This window comes from Narcine bancroftii, chromosome 1, assembly GCF_036971445.1.
Source record: "Narcine bancroftii isolate sNarBan1 chromosome 1, sNarBan1.hap1, whole genome shotgun sequence".
Classification (NCBI taxonomy): Eukaryota; Metazoa; Chordata; class Chondrichthyes; order Torpediniformes; family Narcinidae; genus Narcine; species Narcine bancroftii.
In genome coordinates this window covers 433,203,419-433,225,965 of record NC_091469.1, presented here as the reverse complement: position 1 = coordinate 433,225,965, position 22,547 = coordinate 433,203,419, and the positions used below count along the sequence as shown (strand labels likewise).

The window sequence follows — 22,547 nt, the reverse complement described above, 5'->3', positions numbered from 1 at the left end:
GGGTCCACCAGAGGCATCTAAAGAAGGTGACTAAAAGTACTCTGCTCTGCTCAGGGTTCATGCACAGCCCAGATGCACAATTGGTGTGAGTTCACCTGAGTCATGTGACATAGCTTTATCTGCAGGTTTAGAATAAGTTAAGAGTGAAATAGTTTCACGTCAACACCACAGCTGCAGTTTAATATTAACCTTATGTTGGACTCCTTTCAAAGCCAATTTTTTTTTTCCAAAATTGCTTGGCACATAGGGAAAGACTACAGACATGTAGGGCAGCACTTTTTCATGCTGCCTCAAACTACATTTAAAAGAAAAAGATTCAAATGAAAAAAAAAAATCAAATTTTAGTTCCTGGAATAATTGTGCATGAAGTTCTATTTCTCTTTAACATCAATATTCACAATGAAATATTTTTGAAAGCAAGAATCAGATTTACCTTTGTCCTTCTCTCATCAAATAATATTGGGGAAGGGATCACACCAGTTTCTGCTGTGGTAAGTACCAACAGAATGTCATGCCAAGTCACACACAAAAGTTCTTTCACAGGGAGAGAAGTTCCTTCTGTCCTGTGTCACTCCAAATAACACAAGCTAAACTAATAATGTAAAGTTAACAAAAATATGAACGTTGGCAAAGCAATAATCAAATTTTTAAACTCTAGCAAAGAGATTTCATGATGTTCAGAGAACACTAATAAGCTAATGCACCAAAGAAAAGGTACAAGGACTGCCTAAAGAAATCTCTTGGTGCCTGCCACATTGACCACCGCCAGCGGGCTGATAACGCCTCAAACCGTGCATCTTGGCGCCTCACAGTTTGGCGGGCAGCAACCTCCTTTGAAGAAGACCGCAGAGCCCACCTCACTGACAAAAGGCAAAGGAGGAAAAACCCAACACCCAACCCCAACCAACCAATTTTCCCCTGCAACCGCTGCAATCGTGTCTGCCTGTCCCGCATCGGACTTGTCAGCCACAAACGAGCCTGCAGCTGACGTGGACTTTTTACCCCCTCCATAAATCTTCGTCCGCGAAGCCAAGCCAAAGAATAAGCTAATGATATGAACAACTGACAGTTAACTGAGCACAGTTCAACAGTCAGCACACTGATGTTGCCAATACTGAATATCACAGTATAAGGTTGAGGATAATAGGATGGAATAATTTAAATTTGCAGTACAGAAAGAAGCAATTTGGTCCTGTCATCTATTCATGGACGAGGATGATTTCAGTTCCCAACTTATGGGCCACTGTGGTACTTCAAGCACTCACCATTCAAATTGTGATTATGGTTTCTGGAATATATTTTAATTTCTACATTGTATCTTCATTGTTTACTTTTATTCTTTGCCAAACCAATTGGTTTAACATTTTTCATTTTGTTTTATTTTTTTTTGTTTTCAGAATCTGGGCATTAGTGGCAAGGAAGTATTGATTGCTTTCATCTCATTGCTCTGAGGAGGTGATCGAAAGTCACACACGTGAATTGTCTCAGTCCTGCTGAAGACGTTTATGCTTTTGGAGGAGGAGCTCCAGATTTTAGATTCAGGACAATTGACTGGTGATGTGTTTTCAATGCAGATGGTATGAGATTTACAGCAGACCTGCAAGTGGTAACATTACTATTTGGCTGCTTGTCTTTCTGCTGGTGGATGCCAAGATTTTAGGAGGGGCTGTCATAGCAGTCTGAGCAAGAAACTCATTTTGAGGAAACACACTGCAGATGTGCACGACAGACAGGGTGAGTGTTCAGGGTGATTGATGGCGTACCAGTCAAGTGGCCTGCTTTGTTCTGAATAGGATCATGTTTCTTCGGAGTTTTTACAGCTCTACTCATCCAGGAAAATTGAGAGGTTCTATCATACTCTAATAGTCATAGAGAAATACAGCAGAGAAATGGGCCCTTTGTCCTATAGAATTTGTGAGTCAACCAGTTATTTATACCAATCTCACATTAACCCAATTTTTTTTATTCTCCCCACATTCTCATTGACTCTTCTCAGATTCTATTACTCAACAACATACTGGGGGAAAAGAGAAAAATCACACAAATGCTGAAGAATCTCAACAGGTCAAACAGTGCTTTTCTGTCACAAAGGTAAAGATACATCACTAACGTTTCGGGCTTGATGAAGGGTTCAGCGTAGCAAAGGTGAAGATACATCACTAACGTTTCGGGCTTGATGTATCTTTACCTTTGCTATATAAAGGCACTGTTTGACCTGCTGAGTTTCTCCAGCATTTGTGTGTGTTTTCACTCAATCACGGTGTCAACAGTATCCTGGGGTTTACCCCCCCCCCCACATATTTGAGGCAAATGAGTCGACTAACCTGCATGTTCTTGTGATATGGGAGGAAATTGGAGCATCATGAAGAAACCTGTGTGATCACATGAAGAACATGCAAACTCCATGCAGTCAGCACTGGAGATTAGGATTGAACTAGATACTCTGATACTATGAGCCAGCTGTGTCACTGTGCCACCCTGATTTGGCACAATGGATGGAAGAAAGGGTTTGGAGGTGTCAGGAGATGTTGACTCACTATTGTAACCCATGGCATGATTTGGTTGGTCCAGTTATGTTTCTGGTCCAGTTGCTTTTGATGATTAGAGATCATTAGTAACAATATTATTGAATGTCAAATAGGGACGGTCAGATTTAATCTTCCTGGAGATACTGATCATCTGGCATTTTTGCAGAGTGAATATTATATGACATGTATCAGCCTGTAGAAAGACAAGAACTGCAGATGCTGGAATCTTGTGTGAGAAAAGAGAATCTAGAGAGACTCAGCAGATCTGGCAGCATCCCTGGAGAGGAAGGATCAGTCAATAATCCAGGACAGGACTCTTTGTCAAGATTCCAGCTTCTTTTTTCTTCATTTAACAGCCTATATCTGGCTATATCTGCATCTTGCATGCATCATGCGAGTGTGTGCACTGTGTATGGTGCAGTCGTTGGTGAAGATCCTCATTCCTGACTTTATGAAGGGAAGTCATTAATAAAAGAGCTGAAGATAGGTTGGTCTTGGACATTTTCCAAAAATATTTATCTTCTAAAACAACAACTCCTTTCTTCGCATGAGGAATGACTGGCCACTGTAATTCTTTCTCCTTAATGTCTATTGACTTCAGTTGTACAAGCGATGCCTTGATACCATGGTTGGTGAAATACTGCTTGAAGTCAAGGTCAGTCACTCTGACTTTGCCTCTCTAGGATTCAAACCTTTTGTCCACATTTTGACCAAAACTCTGTCTAAGGGCTGGAGTTGAACTGTCCCAGCTCAAAAATAAACTGGGCATCAGTAAGTTACTGCTTACCGAGAGGCTCTTGACAGTACTGTCGATGACAGTTTCCATCACATTGATTGAGAGGAGACTTTTTGGGTGGTAAATCTGCTTTCATGAACAAAAACATATCTGTATAATTTTCCACATTGCTGGATAAATATCCGTAATGTAATTTGCTGATTTAGGCAAATATTAGGATAATCTTCACATCAGCTCTGCATTAAAAATTTATGGTTATTTGTTGGAGTGGGATGGTTGATGTGGACAGGGTCAGCTGAAGGGCCTGTTTTTGTACTGTATGACTATAACACTATTAGAAAAGGATGTGCTTCTTTCGGAATAAAGAGAAAGAAAAAGTGAATGTTGGAGAGAATTCCTGTGTCTGACATCCAGTGCTGGTCAAAATAACAGTTCATCATAAGCTTTCAGTTCATACTAGTCCACAGTAACTTAACTAGGCTGATTATTCATCTTAAATTACTTCCAGATGAGGTGGAATGAGGTAGAAGTTTAGTGGTGAACAAACAGTGAAAGCTATTAAATAAAGACAGCAAGGTTATCCATTTTATTTTGTAATGAAATGAGTCTTGCATTGGGTATAGTTAGTCTGCCAGAATGTATGAATGAGTTGAACACAGCATGTCTTTACAACGTCTGAGCGGCTTAAAGAACATATCATTGTACTTGGGTAGTTAAGATATTCTACGATGGGAAAAGTTGGCAGAAGAGACATTCAACCTATTCATTTACTATATTCAGCACGTTAAGGCCAAGGTTATTCTGTGTTACAGAGCACTGATGCCAAATAAATTATTTTTCCATATTCTGTATTTTCTGATTATAAAGATAATTTTGTACCTGAAAGTATTGTTTAAAATAGACAAATTAATCAAATAATAAAATTTGTTGAGAACAGCCTTTGTACAGCTGCAATCATTCATCATAGACTCATGGGAAATTTATGAGGAATTAGACTTGCACATTTTAAAATTTGCTCCAATTCCAACCAATCACCAAGAAACTACAACAAGCTAAAATGGACTGAAAGTATAGATTAATCAAACTACATTCCACAGGATATTAATTCATTTTGCACTGTATTTTTCACTATTTCTATTGATACAAGCAAAATTGAAAGCTTTGGTGTGTATCCAATCAGAATGACTGTGCATTTGGGTTTACTTACATTTATCTAAAAGTTAAACATTTGCAGCTGCTGGAAATCTGATATAAAAAGAACATAACATTTTGGAAATATTCAGAAGTTCAAACAGCATCTGCAAAGATAGAAACAAAGTTTACATTTCAGATCAATGAAAACATTTGATGGAAATGTGTTAATTCTGTTTCAATCTCCGCATACACAGTTTGACCTGTTGATTACCTCAAACATTTTTCTGCTTGTTTCAATATATTAATTCTAGAAAATGGTATAATATTGCCCCAGTGAGGTCATGGAACTCATTGCTGACATCAGAGAGTACAGCCTACCAAGATTAAGTTCACTCTGGGCATGGCCCTTCCCTTTTCCAACATAAGGTGTGGTCAAGCATTCTCAGGGACACAGTTTGGGACAGAGCTCCAGGGGATTCCTGGTATCAAATGCGATAAGGTTGGCTGCGCAGCTCATCACATTTTATAAACGTCACAGAAGTAGTACATGATGTTCAAAGCATAATGTTAAACCAACAATTTAAAAGGGTTATAGAGAATGAAATAAAGATTGGAGTATATTCACCAACTTAAGAGGGAAACAAACTTTGTGTTTTCTCTGTTACAACAAAAATAAAGAAAATAATTATTAGCTAATTACAGCTAACAGTGAAATATGATAGTGAGCAGGATGAATTTACCTTGATGAACATTGGAAAATAATATTTTTGTTCAAATGCATGTTCAATTTTCCTTTCATTTATTTTCTATCCAGGTATTATCCCCTCTCCACACAAACCACACTTCATTTCTTCATGACAATATCTTTGCTTTACAAGAATCCATTACCTCTGATGTGTTTCACAGCACTGGTATCATTGACTATTAATTGGTTTTTCTTTATAGACCACCTTGTGGGTGACATGTTGAGCCTAACAGTTAGCTTCTTCTTTGGCTTGCCTTCGCGGACGAAGATTTATGGAGGGGGTAAAAGTCCACGTCAGCTGCAGGCTCGATTGTGGCTGACGAGTCCGATGCGGGACAGGCAGACACGGTTGCAGCGGTTGCAGGGGAAAATTGGTGGGTTGGGGTTGGGTGTTGGGTTTTTCCTCCTTTGTCTTTTGTCAGTTAGCACAACATTATTAAAGCACCAGCGACCTGGACACCAGCACCAGCCATCTGAGAGGAGTTTGTACGTTCTCCCTGTGACCTGTGTGAGTTTCTGCCGGGTCTTCCAGTTTCCTCCCACCCTTCAAAAACATTCGGGGTTTGTAGGTTAATTGGTGTATTTGGGTGGCACGTGTTCATGGGTTGCAAGGGCCTATTAACTTGTTGCATCTTCAAATTAAAAATAATAAAAATCTTCCAGATTTGTTTGAAATATTATTAATTCTGATTTGTAATTAAACATATGATAAATGAAGCACACACTGAAGTGTACTCTGGTTGTATTGCATTCTTTTTTAATTGTTCACCAACCTTCACACTAATGTGGCCTTCAAATCAATGACAAAAGCACCTTCTGTGGATAGTCTGTGTGAGTTGGAATTATTCTAGGATTCTCACTGACTGATAAGCTGTCAATTAACAAGCATACAGTTGGAAGAGGGAAATCAAGTAAATTTAAAAAGATTGTCATTTAACATTTTCCTAAATTCCATTTGTCACTTACCTAATGTCTCAGCATATGAAGCCTGCCATCCTCCATAAGCATGAAAGCCATTTGTTTTGAACACAAGAAATATGGAGTTGTTACTGCTCCTTAGAATGGGTGGAATATTTGAGCCACAGAACTGGCCTAAAAGTGGTGCAAATGTATTTGGACCATTGTAGACAGCCACATAGTTCGAGGAACATGCTGATGAAGTGTCCAGTTTAAATTTATCGAATCTATAAATGAAAGTACTTTGATTAACAACTAATTATGAGGATTTTATAATGCAACAATTTTTTTTTTTAGTCACCTTTCTGGTGTTTACTTTAGCTAAAAGGTTAAAATACATTTATTATGTTAATCAGAATGACCCAGAAATGATCTCATTGAATTCTGAAGCACAGATATATTCATTTAATTTTTTTATACCTTTGCTAGAATAATGCAGAAATAAATCTCAATATTCTAGTGCCAGCGATATCATATCAATGATATAAACTAGCTTCTAACCTAACTTATGATGAAGATCTTTAACCTTAAATAGTGAATCTAATCCTCTTTTTACTGTTGTGTAATCTGTCTGTTGTTTCCAGCATTTTCTGCTTCTGAATGAACTTGTTCATTTCTGTGATTTTATATCCTTCATTGCTCTGATAAATATAAAATAATTATTTTTTTCATCTTGGTAAGTGGGTGTCACTGACAAAGGGGACATTTATTGCATGGGACCTGCTGTCGATGATTTAACTGGCTTGCCACGTAAATTTAGGAAAGAAGTATCAATTATATTTTTCTGGTCACATTGTAATGACATGTAGACTTTTCATGATAACAATTTTCATTTCTTGATCTGCAGAAATCCTAACCTTGCCTGTTGGCCTGTGCTCCTCTCCCTGCCCCTTCTTCTCTCCTCTCATCTCTTACCCCCACATTTTATTCACGTTCCTGTCTGGTTTTTGCTTATACCTTAGGCTCAGGCCCAAAATGTCATATCACTTTGCTTCCAATAGATGTTGTGTGACCTGCTGAGTTTCTCCAGCAGTTTTGTGTATTGCACTTAGAGGAGCACAGGTTTTTAATGTGGGCAAAGGAATGCAGGTAAGGCATTGTGGCAATCACTGACTTATGGTTGAAAGAAGATCAGATCTGGAAACTAAATATCTGTGGATACACACTGTATCGGAAGGAAAGGAAGGGAGGTAGAAGGGTTCTGCTGGTTAACAATGGAATTGAATCTTTCGAGAGAGAAGACATTGGATTGGAAGATAAAGAATCCCTGTGGGTAAAATTAAGAAACTAAGGGTAAAAAATACCCTGATGAGAGTTGTATTTAGGCCTCCAAACAGTACCCAGGATATAACATGCAAAGTACAGTGGGAGATAGAGAAGGCATCCAAAAAGGACAAAGATTCATTAGTTAAGGGAATTTTAATATGCTGGTTGATTGGGAAAACCAGGTTAGTGGAGAAGGAATTTATAGAATACCTTCAGGATAACTTCTTGGAACAGTTTATGGCCGAGCCATCCAGGGAAATGGCAGTTTTGGATTGCGTATTGTGCAATGATCCAGAGTTGATAAGGAAACTGAAGGTCAGGGAAAGTGATTACAATATGATAAAATTCACTCTGCTGTGGGAGAGGGAGAAACTAAAATCAGATGTGTCATTATACCAGTGGAATAAAGGGGACTACAGAGGATTGAGAGAGAAACTGGCCAAAGTTGATTGGAAAGGCACACTAGCAGGGAAGATGGTAGAGCAGCAATGGCTAGGGTTTCTGCAACAAATAATGAAGGGGCAGGCAGTTATATTCCAAAATGTAAGAAATATTTGAGTGGAAAAATGACGGAACTGTGGCTGACAAGAGGTCAAAGCCAAAATAAAAGCAAAAGAAAGGGCATACAAGAAAGCAAAAATTAGTGGGTATATAGCTGGGTGGCACAGTTAGCGAAGCAGTTAATGCAATGCTGTTACAACGCCAGCTATTGGGACCAGAACTCAAATCCCGTGCTGTCTGTAAGGAATTTGTATGTTCTCTCCATGTCTGTGTGGGTGCTCCACTTTTCTCCTGCCCTTTAAGACACATAGGAAGTTGTAGGTCAAGTGGGTGTAATTGGGTGGCATGGGCTTGTGGGCTGAAAGGGCCTGTTACCATGCTGTATGTCTAAAAAAATTAAAATAGAGGACTGGGATGCTTTTAAAACCATACAGAAGGCAACAAAGAAGGTCATTCAGAAGGAAAAGATGAACTTTGAAAGGAAACTCAAAAAGGATACTAAAAGGTTTTTTAAATATATTAAAAGTTTAAAAAAAAGAGGCAAGAGTGGATATGGGGGGTGATAGAAAATGAAATTGTAATGGGAAACAAGGATATGGCAGAGGAAATGAATTCATACTTTGCTTCAGTCTTCACTGTGGAAGACAATGGCAGTAAACCTGTCTTTCGAGGAAATTAGGGTAGAGAGGTGAGTGCAGTTATGATGATTAGAGAGAAGGTGCTTGGGGATCTGAATGTTCTAAGGTTAGACAAGCCTCCCTAACCAAATGGAATGCACCTGTGGGTCTGAAAGAAGTAGCCATAGAGATTGTGGAAGCATTAGCAATGATCTTCCTAGAATCAATAGATTGTGGTTGTGGAGGACTAGGAAATTGCAAAGGTCACTCTGAAGCAGAACGTTACAGCACAGAAAAACCGACCATTCGATCCTTCTGGTCTGTACCGACCAATAAAACTAACTAGTCCCACTGACCTACTCTCATAGCATAACCCTCCAGACCTCTCCTATCCATGTATTTATCCAATTTATTTTTAAAACTCAAGATTGAATCTGCAGTCACTACGTCAAATAGCAGGTCATTCCACACTTCTACCACTCTCTGAGTGAAAACCTTTCCCCTTATATTCCCCCTAAATCTCTCCCTTTTCAGCCTAAAGCTATGACCTCTCGTATTTATCTCCCCCAATCTAAGTGGAAACATTCTACTCACATCGACTCTGTCTATACCCCTCATAATCTTATAATCCTCTATTAATTCTCCCCTCATTCTTCTTCATTCCAAGGAGTATAGTCCTAACCTGTTTAATCTTTCCTGGTAACTCAACTCCTGAAAACCTGGTAACATCTAAAAAAGGAGGGAGGTCGTAAAAATGAAATAATAGACCTGTTAGCCTAACATCAGTGGTTGGGAAGTTGTTGGAGTTGATTGTTGAGGATAAGTAAAAACATAATGCTGGAGAAACTCTGCAGGTCAAAGTGTTCTTTATATAGCAAAAATTAAGAAGACATAAGCAGTGTTTCAGGCTGGAGTACTTCATCAGGTATGGAAAACTGCTAGCAGACCTGAACAAAATGGAAGGGGGGAAGGAGAGGGGAGGAGCACAGTCCCCAAGGTAGGAGGTAATAGGTGGATGGGGGGGGGGGTTCAGCAGCAAGCAGAGGGAGGAGTGTTGGCTTTGTGAATAGAGAGGGAAAAGGGTAGAGAACTAAGGGATAGAAGAAAAGGGTGAAGGGAACAGAGGGAAAACAGAGAGTAGGTGAGCAGAAACTGGAAAAGTCAATGTTAATCCCATCCTGTTTGGAGAGGGCTCAGACGGAAAATCAAATGTTATTTCTTCAATTTACAGGTCGAGCGAAGGTGCTCAGCGAAGCAATCTTCCAGTCTGCGCCATGTCTCTCCAATGTAGAGACTGCTAGAAAGGGAGCACCGGAAGCAGTAGATCACTCCCAAGGATATACAAGTGAAGTGTTGCTTCACTTAAAAGGACTGTTTGGGGCCCCGAATGATGGTGAGAGAGGAGGTGTGGGCACAAGTGTGGCACTTCCTACAGCCACAAGGGAAGGTACCAGAGGATATTTGGGTCACCCTCCTCCGCCTGGCAGAAAAAGAGACCCAACCAGTTACTCTCCACCACCACCTTCCTCCGCCTGTCACTGATGGGGAAACTTTTTTTTACATTGCATGTTAATGATTTGGATTGTGGAATAAATGGCTTTATAGCTAAGTTTGCAAATGATGCAAAGTTACGTGGAGGGACAGATTGGAATGAGGAAACAGAGATCCTGCAAGGAGGCATAGATAGATAAGGAGAACGGGCAAAGAAATGGCAATTTAAATACAATGTTGGAGTGTATGATCATGCACTTTGGTAGAAGGAATAAAAGGGCAGACTATTATTTGTATGGGAAGAAAATTCAAAATTCAGAGATACAAAGAGACTTAGGAGTCCTTGTGTAGGATACCCTAAAGGTTAACTTCCAGGGTGACTCGGTGGTGAAGAAGGCATATGCAATGTTGGCATTCATAGCTAGAGGAATAAAATATAAGAGCAGGAATGTGATGTTGAGGCTTTATGAAGTATTGGCAAGGCCACCTTTAGAGCGTGGGCTACAATTTTGGGTTCCTTACTTAAGAAAGGATCTGCTGGCATTGGAAAGGGTTCAGAGAAGATTCACAAGAATGATTCTTGGAATGAAGGGTTTAGTATTTATGGAGAACAATGATGGTGGACCTCATAGAAACACCTGAAAGACCTGAATGGAGTAGATGTGACAAAATTGTTTCTCAAGGAGGTGGTGGGGGGGAGGGGCTGTCTAAGACAAGAGGGCTCAACTTCAGGATTGGAGTGCCCATTTAAAACAGGGGTGTAGAGGAATTTTTTTTTTAGCCAGAGAATGGTAAACCTCTAGAATTTACTACCACAGGTGGTTGTGGAGGCAGAGATTGATAGGTATCTGAAATGTTAGTGTATCAAAAGTTATGGGGAGGGGGGCTGTGGGAGAATGGATCAGCCCCCGGTTCGGGGTGGGGGGGAGGACGGTGGCGCGGGGGTCACATGATGCGGAGGAGAGAGTAGACGTAGAAACCAGAGCTCCAGGAAAAGTAGTAGTAAAAGCAGATAAATACAATCAGGAAAGCTAAAAAAGTATCCAAAGCTCATGGTGGAATGGTGGAGTGGACCTGATGGACCAAATGGCCTACATCTGCTCCTATATTTTATGGACCTATCAATTATGGGCCTTGAAATTGTCATAGCGGTGATAAAAAAAATAGTCCTGTACATTTGAATAGGAAAATACTGCAGCTGAAATTTTGAATAATAGAAACAGATCTATCTAAAGAAATCTCCTTCCATCAATTCAGTCTGACTTGCTGAGATATTTCCAGCATTTTCTGTTTTTAAATTAAACATTAACGATTTTTATATGTTATACTGTGCAGAAATTAATGGGTTCAATGAAAGGAGAATGCTTAATAAATGAATCTGGTCAAGTAGCTGAGTCACAGAGGTTAAACATATCTGGTTTGATTTGAAACAGAGATCAAAGTGTTGGATTTATTCAAAGCTTTCAAAAGAAAAGCCAGTCAAGGCTGATTGCCACACCACAAACCCTTACTGAACATGTCTATGAGGAATTGTGAGATGGATTGTAATTTTATTAAGAAGCTCATTATGCTTGATTTAACAACAACATTTGCCAGTTTTCACATGGCGATGCAGCGTAAGTATTAAGGGGTCAATCAGTGGCCAAGAAGCTACACCAAAGCAAAAATCAATGTCTTTGAAAAGGTGGGGACACAATTAGTGAAAGTATTTTTTTAACAGGATTTGGGAGAGATGAACATTTCTGTACTTACTTCATTTGCACATTCCTGTTTGCTCCAACAGTGACAAGGTATGTACAGTTTATGTTACTGTATTGATTGTGTGAGTAAATCGGGCTGGTGAGAGTTCCTGCTGATCCATGGAATCTACCTCCACAGGCTTAACAGTAAGAAACACAAAAACAAGTGAGCAATCTTTGCACTGATGAAGAAATTGACCTGACTTGCAGCAAAACAAGGCATTTCTAATTTTAGAAGAGGTATTACCACTGACTGCTTTACTTGCAAAATAAATAATTGAAATGTAACTTTTAGATACATTTAAAAGCAGCTGATTTATTATATTTTTAAGGAAGTTTGCTGTATAGAACAGAAACTCCAACAGTCTCCAAATCCTAATCGTGTAGTTATAGTGCCAACAAATAACTCATTTTATTCGCCAGCCTGCAATGTTCAATGTATTGGCAGCTGAGGTGCTCATTTAGATACTTTGAATATCGTGAGAGTACCTGTCTCTCCTGCCCTCTCAGGAATTACAATTCAGATTTCAACCAGCCACATAAAAATAATCTTCTAAATGTTATACCTCTACGCCGTTTAGTTTCAGATACTTCTGGATAATTTTATCACACACCCCACAATCTCCTGCAGTCTGATGAAACCCAATCTCTTCTCGTACTCAAAATGTTTCATCTCAGGGAACATGCTGATGATTATCGGCTTCACCTTCTCCAGTGCAGTCATTCCTATATTGTGTTGGCCAGTATAGCACACAATACTCCAGCTGTGGCCTAACCAAGTTTTCATATACGTGCCAATAACCTCCTTATTCTTATTTTCGAAGTTCTGGTGAATTTCGGAAGTATTTTGCATGTCTTCCTCAACGGTTTTCTACCTGTGTTGTGTCCTTCAGGATTCCTTAGACTTCTTCACTGTCTCTCAACGTTTTTGAAGGCCTACCATTCAATATCCATGTCCTAACATTATTTCTCTCAAAATACATAACATCAGACTTATCATGACTGTTCCATCTGCCATTGCTCTGCTCAACTTTACCAGCTGATGAATATAATTTTCTAGTCCAAGCCTATCCTCCTCACCATTAACGGTACCAAGTTTATGTCATATTTGAATCCATTATCCAAAATCCATATCCAAATCTATAATGTATGTAAAAAAAAATAGTAAGGGTATGAACATCAAGCTCCGTGATACATCTTTGGTCACAGGCTTCCAATCATAAAACAATTTTCCACCATCACCATGAAAGCTGGGATCCATTATGCCAACTTGCCTCAGATCCCTGGACGTTAGCCATTTTGGGCTTGTGAAATGTGATAATCTCAATTTGTACGATTAGTACAATTTGGAGAGTTCAGGTAAGCTTTGTACATATTAAATGTACATATCAAGAAACTCAGTCATGATGAATGGGATATATATATTACAGTTACACAGCAGTAAGAAAGGGTGTGACTCAGTCAACCCAGTCAGGATCCAACCGGGTCCCTGACCTACCTCAGAGGTAGTTAGAGAACCCAATTAAACTTACCTAGGCCATGTCCACAGGTGATTTGCGACCAGGTATGGTCCGACCTAGGAGGGGAAGCAGGCCCCTCCAGCCCGGGTAAGAAACCTGCATAGGAGAAGGCCACTCCGATATAAAACCTACGACCCAAGGACCTCGCTGCCATGACCCAGCTTGCTTGGGCACGGCACATGAACCATGGGTGTAAAGGGTGGGGCCAGTACTGCGCACACTGCACTCCACCTAAAAGTTCCTTTGCGCAGGCCCGAGGACAAGTCCACGTCCTCCCCCTCAAAAGATGCTCACAAACTCAAGCTAGCATGCTGGAACATCAGAACCATGCTAGACAAGGCTGACAGCCACCGACCTGAACGTCGGTCTGCCCTCATTGCACATGAACTCCTCAGACTTGACATCGACATAGCCGCTCTCAGTGAAGTCCGCCATGCAGATGTAGGCAGCCTCCAAGAACGCGGCGCGGGCTACACACTCTACTGGTCTGGCAAGCCTATGGATGAACGACGCCTATCTGGTGTAGGCTTCATGGTCAAGAACTCCATTGCCTCTAAACTCGAAAACCTCCCGACAGGCCACTCGGACCGGATCATGTCCATGTGACTCTCCCTTCAAAACAAGCGTCGCATCACCCTCATCAGTGTCTATGCTCCAACCCTCCAGGCAGAACCAGCAGAAAAGGACAAGTTCTACACTGATCTGCGCAACCTTATTCAACACACCCCTACAGCCAACAAGGTTGTCATCCTTGGCGACGTCAACGCTCGCGTCGGCAAAGACTCAGAAACCTGGCCAGGAATCCTGAGCAAGCATGGTGTCGGCAAGTGCAACGACAACGGGCACCTCCTGTTGGAGCTCTGCGCAGAACAGCGGCTTGTCACTACAAACACCCTTTTTCAGCAGAGGGACAGCCTGAAGACTACCTGGATGTATCCCTGATCCAAACACTGGCACGTCCTGGTACGAGAAAGAGACAAACGAGATGTGCTCCACACCAGGGTCATGCCCAGCACAGAATGCCACAATGACCACCGGCTGGTTCGCTGCAAGCTCAACCTTCACTTCAAGCCAAAGTCCAGGAACAGTAAAGCCCCCAGAAGGAGGTTCAATGTTGGAAACTTGCAGTCAGACGAAGTGAGAGGAAACTTCCAGGCAAACCTCAAAGCAAAGCTCGAGGATGCAATCCGCCACACGGACTCGTCCCCTGAAACCCTCTGGGATCAGCTGGAGACTGCCATACTGCAATCCACTGAAGAGGTACTGGGCTTCTCCTCCAGGAAAAACAAGGATTGGTTCGATGAAAACAACCAGGAAATCCAGGAGCTGCTGGCAAAGAAGCAAGCTGCCCACCAGGCTCACCTTGCAAAGCTGTCCTGGCCAGAGAAGAAACAAGCCTTCCGTCGCGCATGCAGCCATCTTCAGCGCAAACTTCGGGAGATCCAAAATGAGTGGTGGACTAGCCTCGCCAAACGAACTCAGCTCAGCGCGGACATTGGCGACTTCAGGGGTTTTTATGAGGCTCTAAAGGCTGTGTACGGCCCCTCACCCCAAGTCCAAAGCCCGCTGCGCAGCTCAGACGGCAAAGTCCTCCTCAGCGACAAGATCTCCATCCTCAACCAATGGTCAGACACTTCCAATCTCTTTTCAGTGCCAACCGCTCAGTCCAAGAATCCGCCCTGCTCCAGCTCCCTCAACAGCCCTTAAGGCTAGAACTGGATGAGGTCCTCACCCGGGAAGAGTCATATAAGGCAATTGAACAACTGAAAAGTGTCAAAGCAGCAGGTATGGATGGAATCCCTCCAGAGGTCTGGAAGGCAGGCGGCAAAACCCTACATGCCAAACTGCATGAGTTTTTCAAGTTCTGCTGGGACCAAGGAAGGCTGCCTCAGGACCTTCGTGATGCCATCATCATCACCCTGTACAAAAACAAAGGTAAGAAATCAGACTGCTCAAACTACAGGGGAATCACGCTGCTCTCCATTGCAGGCAAAATCTTCGCTAGGATTCTCCTTAATAGACTAATACCTAGTGTCGCCGAAAATGACCTCCCAGAATCACAGTGTGGCTTTCACGCAAACAGAGGAACCATTGACATGGTCTTTGCCCTCAGACAGCTCCAAGAAAAGTGCAGAGAACAAAACAAAGGACTCTACATCACCTTTGTTGACCTCACCAAAGCCTTCGACACCGTGAGTAGGAAAGGGCTTTGGCAAATACTAGAGCGCCTTGGATGCCCCCCAACGTTCCTCAACATGGTTATCCAACTGCACGAAAACCAACAATGTCGGGTCAGATACAGCATGAGCTCTCTGAACCCTTCTCCATTAATAATGGCGTGAAGCAAGGCTGCGTTCTTGCACCAACCCTCTTTTCAATCTTATTCAGCATGATGCTGAAACAAGCCATGAAAGACCTCAGCAATGAAGATGCTGTTTACATCCTGTACCGCACGGATGGCAGTCTCTTCAATCTGAGGCGCCTGCAAGCTCACACCAAGACACAAGAGAAACTTGTCCGTGAACTACTCTTTGCAGACGATGCCGCTTTAGTTGCCCATTCAGAGTCAGCTCTTCAGCGCTTGACATCCTGTTTTTCGGAAACTGCCAAAATGTTTGGCCTGGAAGTCAGCCTGAAGAAAACTGAGGTCCTCCATCAGCCAGCTCCCCACCATGACTACCAGCCCCCTCACATCTCCATCGGGCACACAAAACTCAAAACGGTCAACTAGTTTACCTATCTCGGCTGCACCATTTCATCAGATGCAAGGATCGACAATGAGATAGACAACAGACTCGCCAAGGCAAATAGCGCCTTTGGAAGACTACACAAAAGAGTCTGGAAAAACAACCAACTGAAAAACCTCACAAAGATAAGCGTATACAGAGCCGTTGTCATACCCACACTCCTGTTCGGCTCCGAATCATGGGTCCTCTACCGGCATCACCTACGGCTCCTAGAACGCTTCCACCAACGTTGTCTCCGCTCCATCCTCAACATTCATTGGAGTGCTTTCATCCCTAACGTCGAAGTACTCGAGATGGCAGAGGTCGACACCATCGAGTCCACGCTGCTGAAGATCCAGCTGCACTGGGTGGGTCACGTCTCCAGAATGGAGGACCATCGCCTTCCCAAGATCGTGTTATATGGCAAGCTCTCCACTGGCCACCGAGACAGAGGTGCACCAAAGAAGAGGTACAAGGACTGCCACATTGACCACCGCCAGTGGGCTGATATCGCCTCAAACCGTGCATCTTGGCGCCTCACAGTTCGGCGGGCAGCAGCCTCCTTTGAAGAAGACCGCAGAGCCCACCTCACTGACAAAAGACAAAGGAGGAAAAACCCAACACCCAACCCCAACCAACCAATTTTCCCTTGCAGCCGCTGCAACCGTGTCTGCCTGTCCCACATCGGACTTGTCAGCCACAAACAAGCCCGCAGCTGACGTGGACATTACCCCTCCATAAATCTTCATCCGCGAAGCCAAGCCAAAGAAAGAAAAAGAAGAATATATATTGCTGCTGCATGATATGAAAAGTTTGCCTAATGTAAGATGGCTTAATGGGAAGATTTTTGTTGCCTGTGGCTAATATGAAAGACAGTAGACTGCAGTGCATGAAATAGGTCCAAAACCCAAGTGGTTATATTTAAATTTACGTCCCAAGAAATATACATAGTCCAATTTTTAAAAAATAGTAAAAGAATATAACTACATCATAAATAGATATGGTCTTTTTCCAGTAAGTCAATGAATGTAGAACAATCATAATGTATTTCTAAAAGTTAAGCCTGGTCTTCACCTTTAGTCATTTTTAACATTTGTAATTACAGTAATTAGTTATATACAACAAATTTACTGGCAGAAACATTCAGAAAACTCAGATTATTTGTTGTTTGTCATCTCTTTCTCTTCAATTTAACTACATCTTTGGTTGCCAATATAATGCTCTTGTGACAGCAGGGCACCTCTGATAGAAGGTTTAGTGATCAATTGCTAATAGTTTGAATAGAAATTACACCTCCAACTAGATAAACCAAAAATCCACACAGATAATATATTAATGAAGGCATTCCTCTTTGAATGCATAACAGCATAAATGATGTACCTAAATTAGAAGAAACTATTAAACCACTTTATTTTCCCATGGTGCCATAATTTTTTTTCCATGGTTTATTGATTTTTTAGCATTTCAGTCTTTCAATAGCATCAGCAATAAGAATGCACAGAAACTGTGATGGGCTGTGGTGCAGCAAGCAAACACATAATAAGAGAAGACTGTACTACAGGCTATAATCAGCTCAAACTCTGTACACACCAGTCTTAATATCTTTGCTGGTTCCATGTGTGCCTGACTGTTCTTTGCTGGTCCTCATGTCTGACTGACCCCAGGAGGGACTTGCTCGAGTCTACATACAGGCCGGTGATTGACAGCCAGCCAGGTGGGGTCAGTCTCACAGTTTGCCCATCTGTAGGTACAGTGGTTGTCCCCTGCAGTAGGCTGGTAGGAGTCTGACCAATGTTGTGGCTGTATCATCACAGACACCCAAGAACAATAAGAATATTTTTTTTAAAGTACCATTTTTTCTGCAAGACATATATTTTCATGGACTTGCACCCAGTTTCTACCTATTTGAAATTGAACTGAGCATTCCCTGTTGTGATTTTGTGCATATGTTGACATTGGAGACATGCACAGCGTGCTTTTCAGACTTACTCTCATCTTAAAAATTTCTCATCCCACTATCTTTCTATTTCTGCCACAGTAAAGCAGGGAGTGCACAATGCAGAAAATTGAGAATCATAAATACCCTTAAATAGTTCATGCTTGGACATATTTACCATTGATGTTATTTTCACCAAACACCCATACACTGATTTACACTTTTTTCCCTTTTGAAAACTGGCAACATAGACAATGATTACAGCATATATGCATCAGATACTGTGAGAATCATGGTGATCATTGTGGCGGCAGCCCAATTGTGGCACGGGGACCCAACACTGCACCATTTCTGATGAAAGCTTTAATGCATTACTTCCACCTGAGAAGTTTTCTTTGTTCTCGCTCCAATGATGCTGTTTTGCCTGATGAATATCTCCAGCATGTTCTTTGTTTCATTGAATGATTTAACCCTTTCCCAGCCCTGATTCCACTTTGCTTCACTTTCTGCCCTCTCTCCTTTTCAACTTTCCCTCACATTCACAGCAGATTGAGTAGCTTCACTGGGGTTCACTGGGGGGGTGGGGGGGGGGGTGGAAATCTCAAACAGCACTTCTGCACTTTCCATGAGGCAGAACAAGAATGAGTTTGCAGTTGTGGAATGTGAACAAGCAGATCACATTCAGATCACATATAGTAAAACCAACATCCTGTCCTTCAATATCAAGACCAAGAAGTTAGTTTTGGACTTTTGGAGGAGGGAGGGAGCTCACACACGGTGCTCAAGCAAAGATGCTCAAGTAAAGCTTCAATTTCCAAGGAATAAACATCTCCAATGACTTGTCCTAATCCATTCATAGAATACATTCAAGAAAGCATACCAGTGGTTGTGCCTCTACTTTCCCAGTTTCCTACTGACATATCACAGAAAATAACTTCTACCGATACACCATAGAAAGCATCTTCTCAGGGTGTTTCACTGCATGGTACAGGAATTGCTCCATCCAAGAAATTGCAGAGGGCTGTGAACACAGCTGTAATGGCTCAGGCCATCATATACCCCCACCCCCCCCCCCCCCACCACTCTATTGACTCCATCCATAACTCCCACTGCTTTGGAAAAAACAGTTAACATATTAAAAGATTCACCCTATCCCAGCCCATCCACACTCTCTTCACTCCCCACCCATCAGGAAGAAGATTCATGTGTATGAGATTGTGCACCACAAAATCCAAGGTCAATTTATTTCCTATCATTATCAGTCTCCTGAATGAATTTCAAAATAGTTAAATTATGTTGCCTTTTTTCCTTGCCAACTGCTCTCTCTCCATAACTCTACACTTTGTCCTGTGTATTCAAGTCAAGTCTATTTGTTTATTTGTCATTCATACCAGAACCATTGCAGTGTTCAGTGAAAATGAGATAGCATTTCTCCAGACCATGGTTATTTAAATGGCTAAATTACACCAGCAACTTTTTTATAAATAACATATCACTGATAAATATCATGTTACATATGTTAGCACTGTGTTCCCGGAGTAGAGAAGCCTCACAGCTTGGGGGATAAAACTGTTTCACAATCTGGTCATGAGGACCCAAACACTTCAGTACCTCTTCCTGGATGGCAGGAGGGAGAATAGATTGAGGGAGGGGTGTGTGGAGTCCTTCACAATGTTTATAGCTTTCCATTGTAAATGTCTTCATGGTGGGGAGAGAGATCCCGATAATCCTCTCAGCATGCTTTACTATCCGCTGCAGGGACTTGTGTTCTAGGATGGTGCAGTTCCCGAACCAGGCAGTGAAGCAGTTACATTGGATACTCTCAGTGGAATGCAGTGAGGGTGGAGGGTGGAGGGTGGAAGCTGGACTTTCCTTAACCTCCACAGGAAGTAAAGTCATTGTTGAGCCTTCTTGGCAATGGATCTGGTACTGGGGGACCAGGATAGATTCTCTGCCAGGTGGAAACCAAGGAATTTGGTGCTCTTGACTACCTCAATGGTAGAGCTGTCAATGGTCAGCAGAGAGTGATCCCCCTGGGCTCTCCTGAAGTCAACCACCATCTCCTTTGTTTTGTTGATGTTCAGGTGTAGGTTGTTGTGCACCAATCTGTTAGTGATGGCACCTCTTCTCTGTAAGATGACTCATTGTTCTTGCTTATCAGCCCATCACGGTTGCATCTTCAGCAAACTTGATGATGTGATTAGAACTGTATCTTGCTGCACAGTCATGGGTCAGCAGGGTAAACAGCAGTGGGCTGAGTACACAGCCCTGGGAGGCCCCGTGCTCACTGTGATGGTGTTGGTCTGACTGAGGTCTTATGTCTTATGTTCAGGAAGTCAAGGATCCAGTTACAGAGAAAGGTGTTTAGGCCTTGCAGCTTCCTAATCAGGTTCTGCGGTATAATTATGTTGAATGCTGAGCTGAAGTCTATGAACATATGAGTCTTTATTTTTCAGCTGAGTGGGGGCTAGTGGAAGCATGGTGGCAATGGCGCCATTTGTAGAGCAGTTGGGATGGTAGGCAAAATGCAAAGGCTCCAATGAAGGGGGCAGCTGAGTCTTGATGTGTTCCATGACTAGCCTCTTGAAGCATTTCATGGTAGTGGACATGAGTGCGACAGGATGGTGGTCATCGAGACAGGACACTGAGGACTTCCGCACTGGGATAATAGTGGCCTCCTTAAAGCACGTTGGTACCTACGGCACTGCTCAGGGAGATATTGAAGATGTCTGTGAGGACGTAGTTGTACTAAGAACTGTTGTACTGAGTATGAATGTTGTACTGAGTATGAAATGTCTTCTCATCTGTTTACAAACCAATGTCCATCACTGCATCGTGTTACATTTGAAAATAAACTTGAACTTAAATGTTACTTAAAGACAGGAGCTCCCAGTTCAACAGGTTTATTTGTTTTTTTTTGTACTTAGTAGAAGAAAACTGAGTGAGAACCATTTTCTGGGCTAGAATGTGGTTTGTTCATTCTGTGTTTTGAGCTATGGAATCACAATTGTCAATCTCATACACTAACTGGTCTTAACCTTGGCCTTAGTAGTGAAGGGAAGGTGCTTTCTTTCAGGGGAAGAGGCAGATACATTTGAGGGTGAATGAACCTTTAATTCCACATCTTGATATGTTGGTACAACAAAGATGAAACCATGATCCTATTCTCTTGGCTGTACATCGAGAATTTAGAGATTAAAAACACTTGAAAAGGGAGTTCTGTTCCAAGAATGATCTAGGTATGTTATGTAGGACTAGATGTTAATATCCCTGTGGTGCAACCACTGTATTGTTTGTATTGTATGAGCGGGATGCCCCCTGAACCTGTGACTCCTCCCTCCCAGATATCCCTATAAAGGCTGTTACACTAAAACTCCTCCCTCAGTACCTGCCTTGAAACTGGGCCAGCAACATGTGAGATGTGTTGATGTCTCAATGAGCATCCCAATGCCTTGTCCCCAGGGACATGTGCCAATGCACAGTTGAACCGCCTCCAAGTCCTCTACAACCACCTCTGCCATCCGGGGTCATCAGGCTCTACCACTTTGTTAGAGCCCGTAACTTCCCCTTCTTGGTTGAGGATATCTGGGAGCTGGCATGGAGCTGCCTGGTCTGTGCTGAGTGTAAACCACAATTCTATCGGGCAGACAAAATCCACCTCATCAAAGCCACCCACCCATTTGAGCGACTGAGTATAGATTTCAAGGGTCCCATTCCGTCCACCAACAGGAACGTATACTTTCTGAATATCATTGATGATTACTCCCACTTCACTTTGCCATCCCCTGCCTGGACATGACCACGGCCACAGGCATAAAGGCACTGCAGAGCATATTCACTCTGTTTGGATACCCCTGTTATATCCATAGCAACCGGGGATCCTCATTTATAAGTGAGGAGCTGCACCAGTACCTGTTGGCCAAGGACATTACCACGAGCAGGATCATGGGTTATAGCCCCATGGGGGAATGGCCAGATAGAAAGGGAGAGTGCCACCATCTGGAAGGCAGTCATCCTAGCCCTCAGGTCGAAAGGCCTATCCATCTCCCGGTGGCAAGATGTCCTCTCTGAGGCACTCCATGACACCAGGTTCCTCCTCTGCACTGCTACTAATGTGACACTGCATGAAAGGCTCTTTTCCTTCCCCAGGAAGTCGATGTCAAGAACCACACTGCGGTCCTGGCTGATGACCCCTGGGCCCGTACTGCTCCAGAGGCATATCAGATGCCACAAGACTGACCCTCTGGTCAAGAAGTTCCATCTCCTCCATGCAAGCCCACAATTCACTTATATGGAGTACTAAGATGGGAGGCAGGACATGGTTTCCATCCAAGACATGGTGCATGCAGGGGACCCCCTCGACCAACCAATCAACATCCCCTCACAGTAACCCTGACCAACCGCCTCCACTATTTGTGCCCAACACTGTGCCCTAACTCCAGAGCAAGCAACCCCACGGTCCTACTAATCCCCCCACAGCAACCAGAGGCACAGCCTGTCACGCATGACACTGCCCGGGGACCAGCTGCTGTGCCAGAGCAAACCTTTTGACAGTTGCAGTGATTAATGAGACCATCAGACTGGCTGAACCTTTAATGAACATTGAATCACTTCAACCCGCCAGACTTTGTTTCAATAGAAGGGGAGAATA

The 22,547-nt window shown here is 42.5% G+C and overlaps 1 protein-coding gene across 1 annotated transcript in view; it reads right to left on the bottom strand.

Moving 5' to 3' along the window:
- Positions 1-22,547, bottom strand: part of cubn (cubilin (intrinsic factor-cobalamin receptor)) — a 362,173-nt gene that overhangs the window by 50,767 nt on the left and 288,859 nt on the right. Inside the window, exons 50-51 of the mRNA XM_069931217.1 lie at positions 11,728-11,854; positions 6,110-6,327 (exon numbers count right to left, since the gene is read on the bottom strand). Of these exons, the coding sequence (XP_069787318.1) occupies positions 6,110-6,327; positions 11,728-11,854 (345 nt within the window). The remainder of the gene's footprint in view (positions 1-6,109; positions 6,328-11,727; positions 11,855-22,547) is intronic.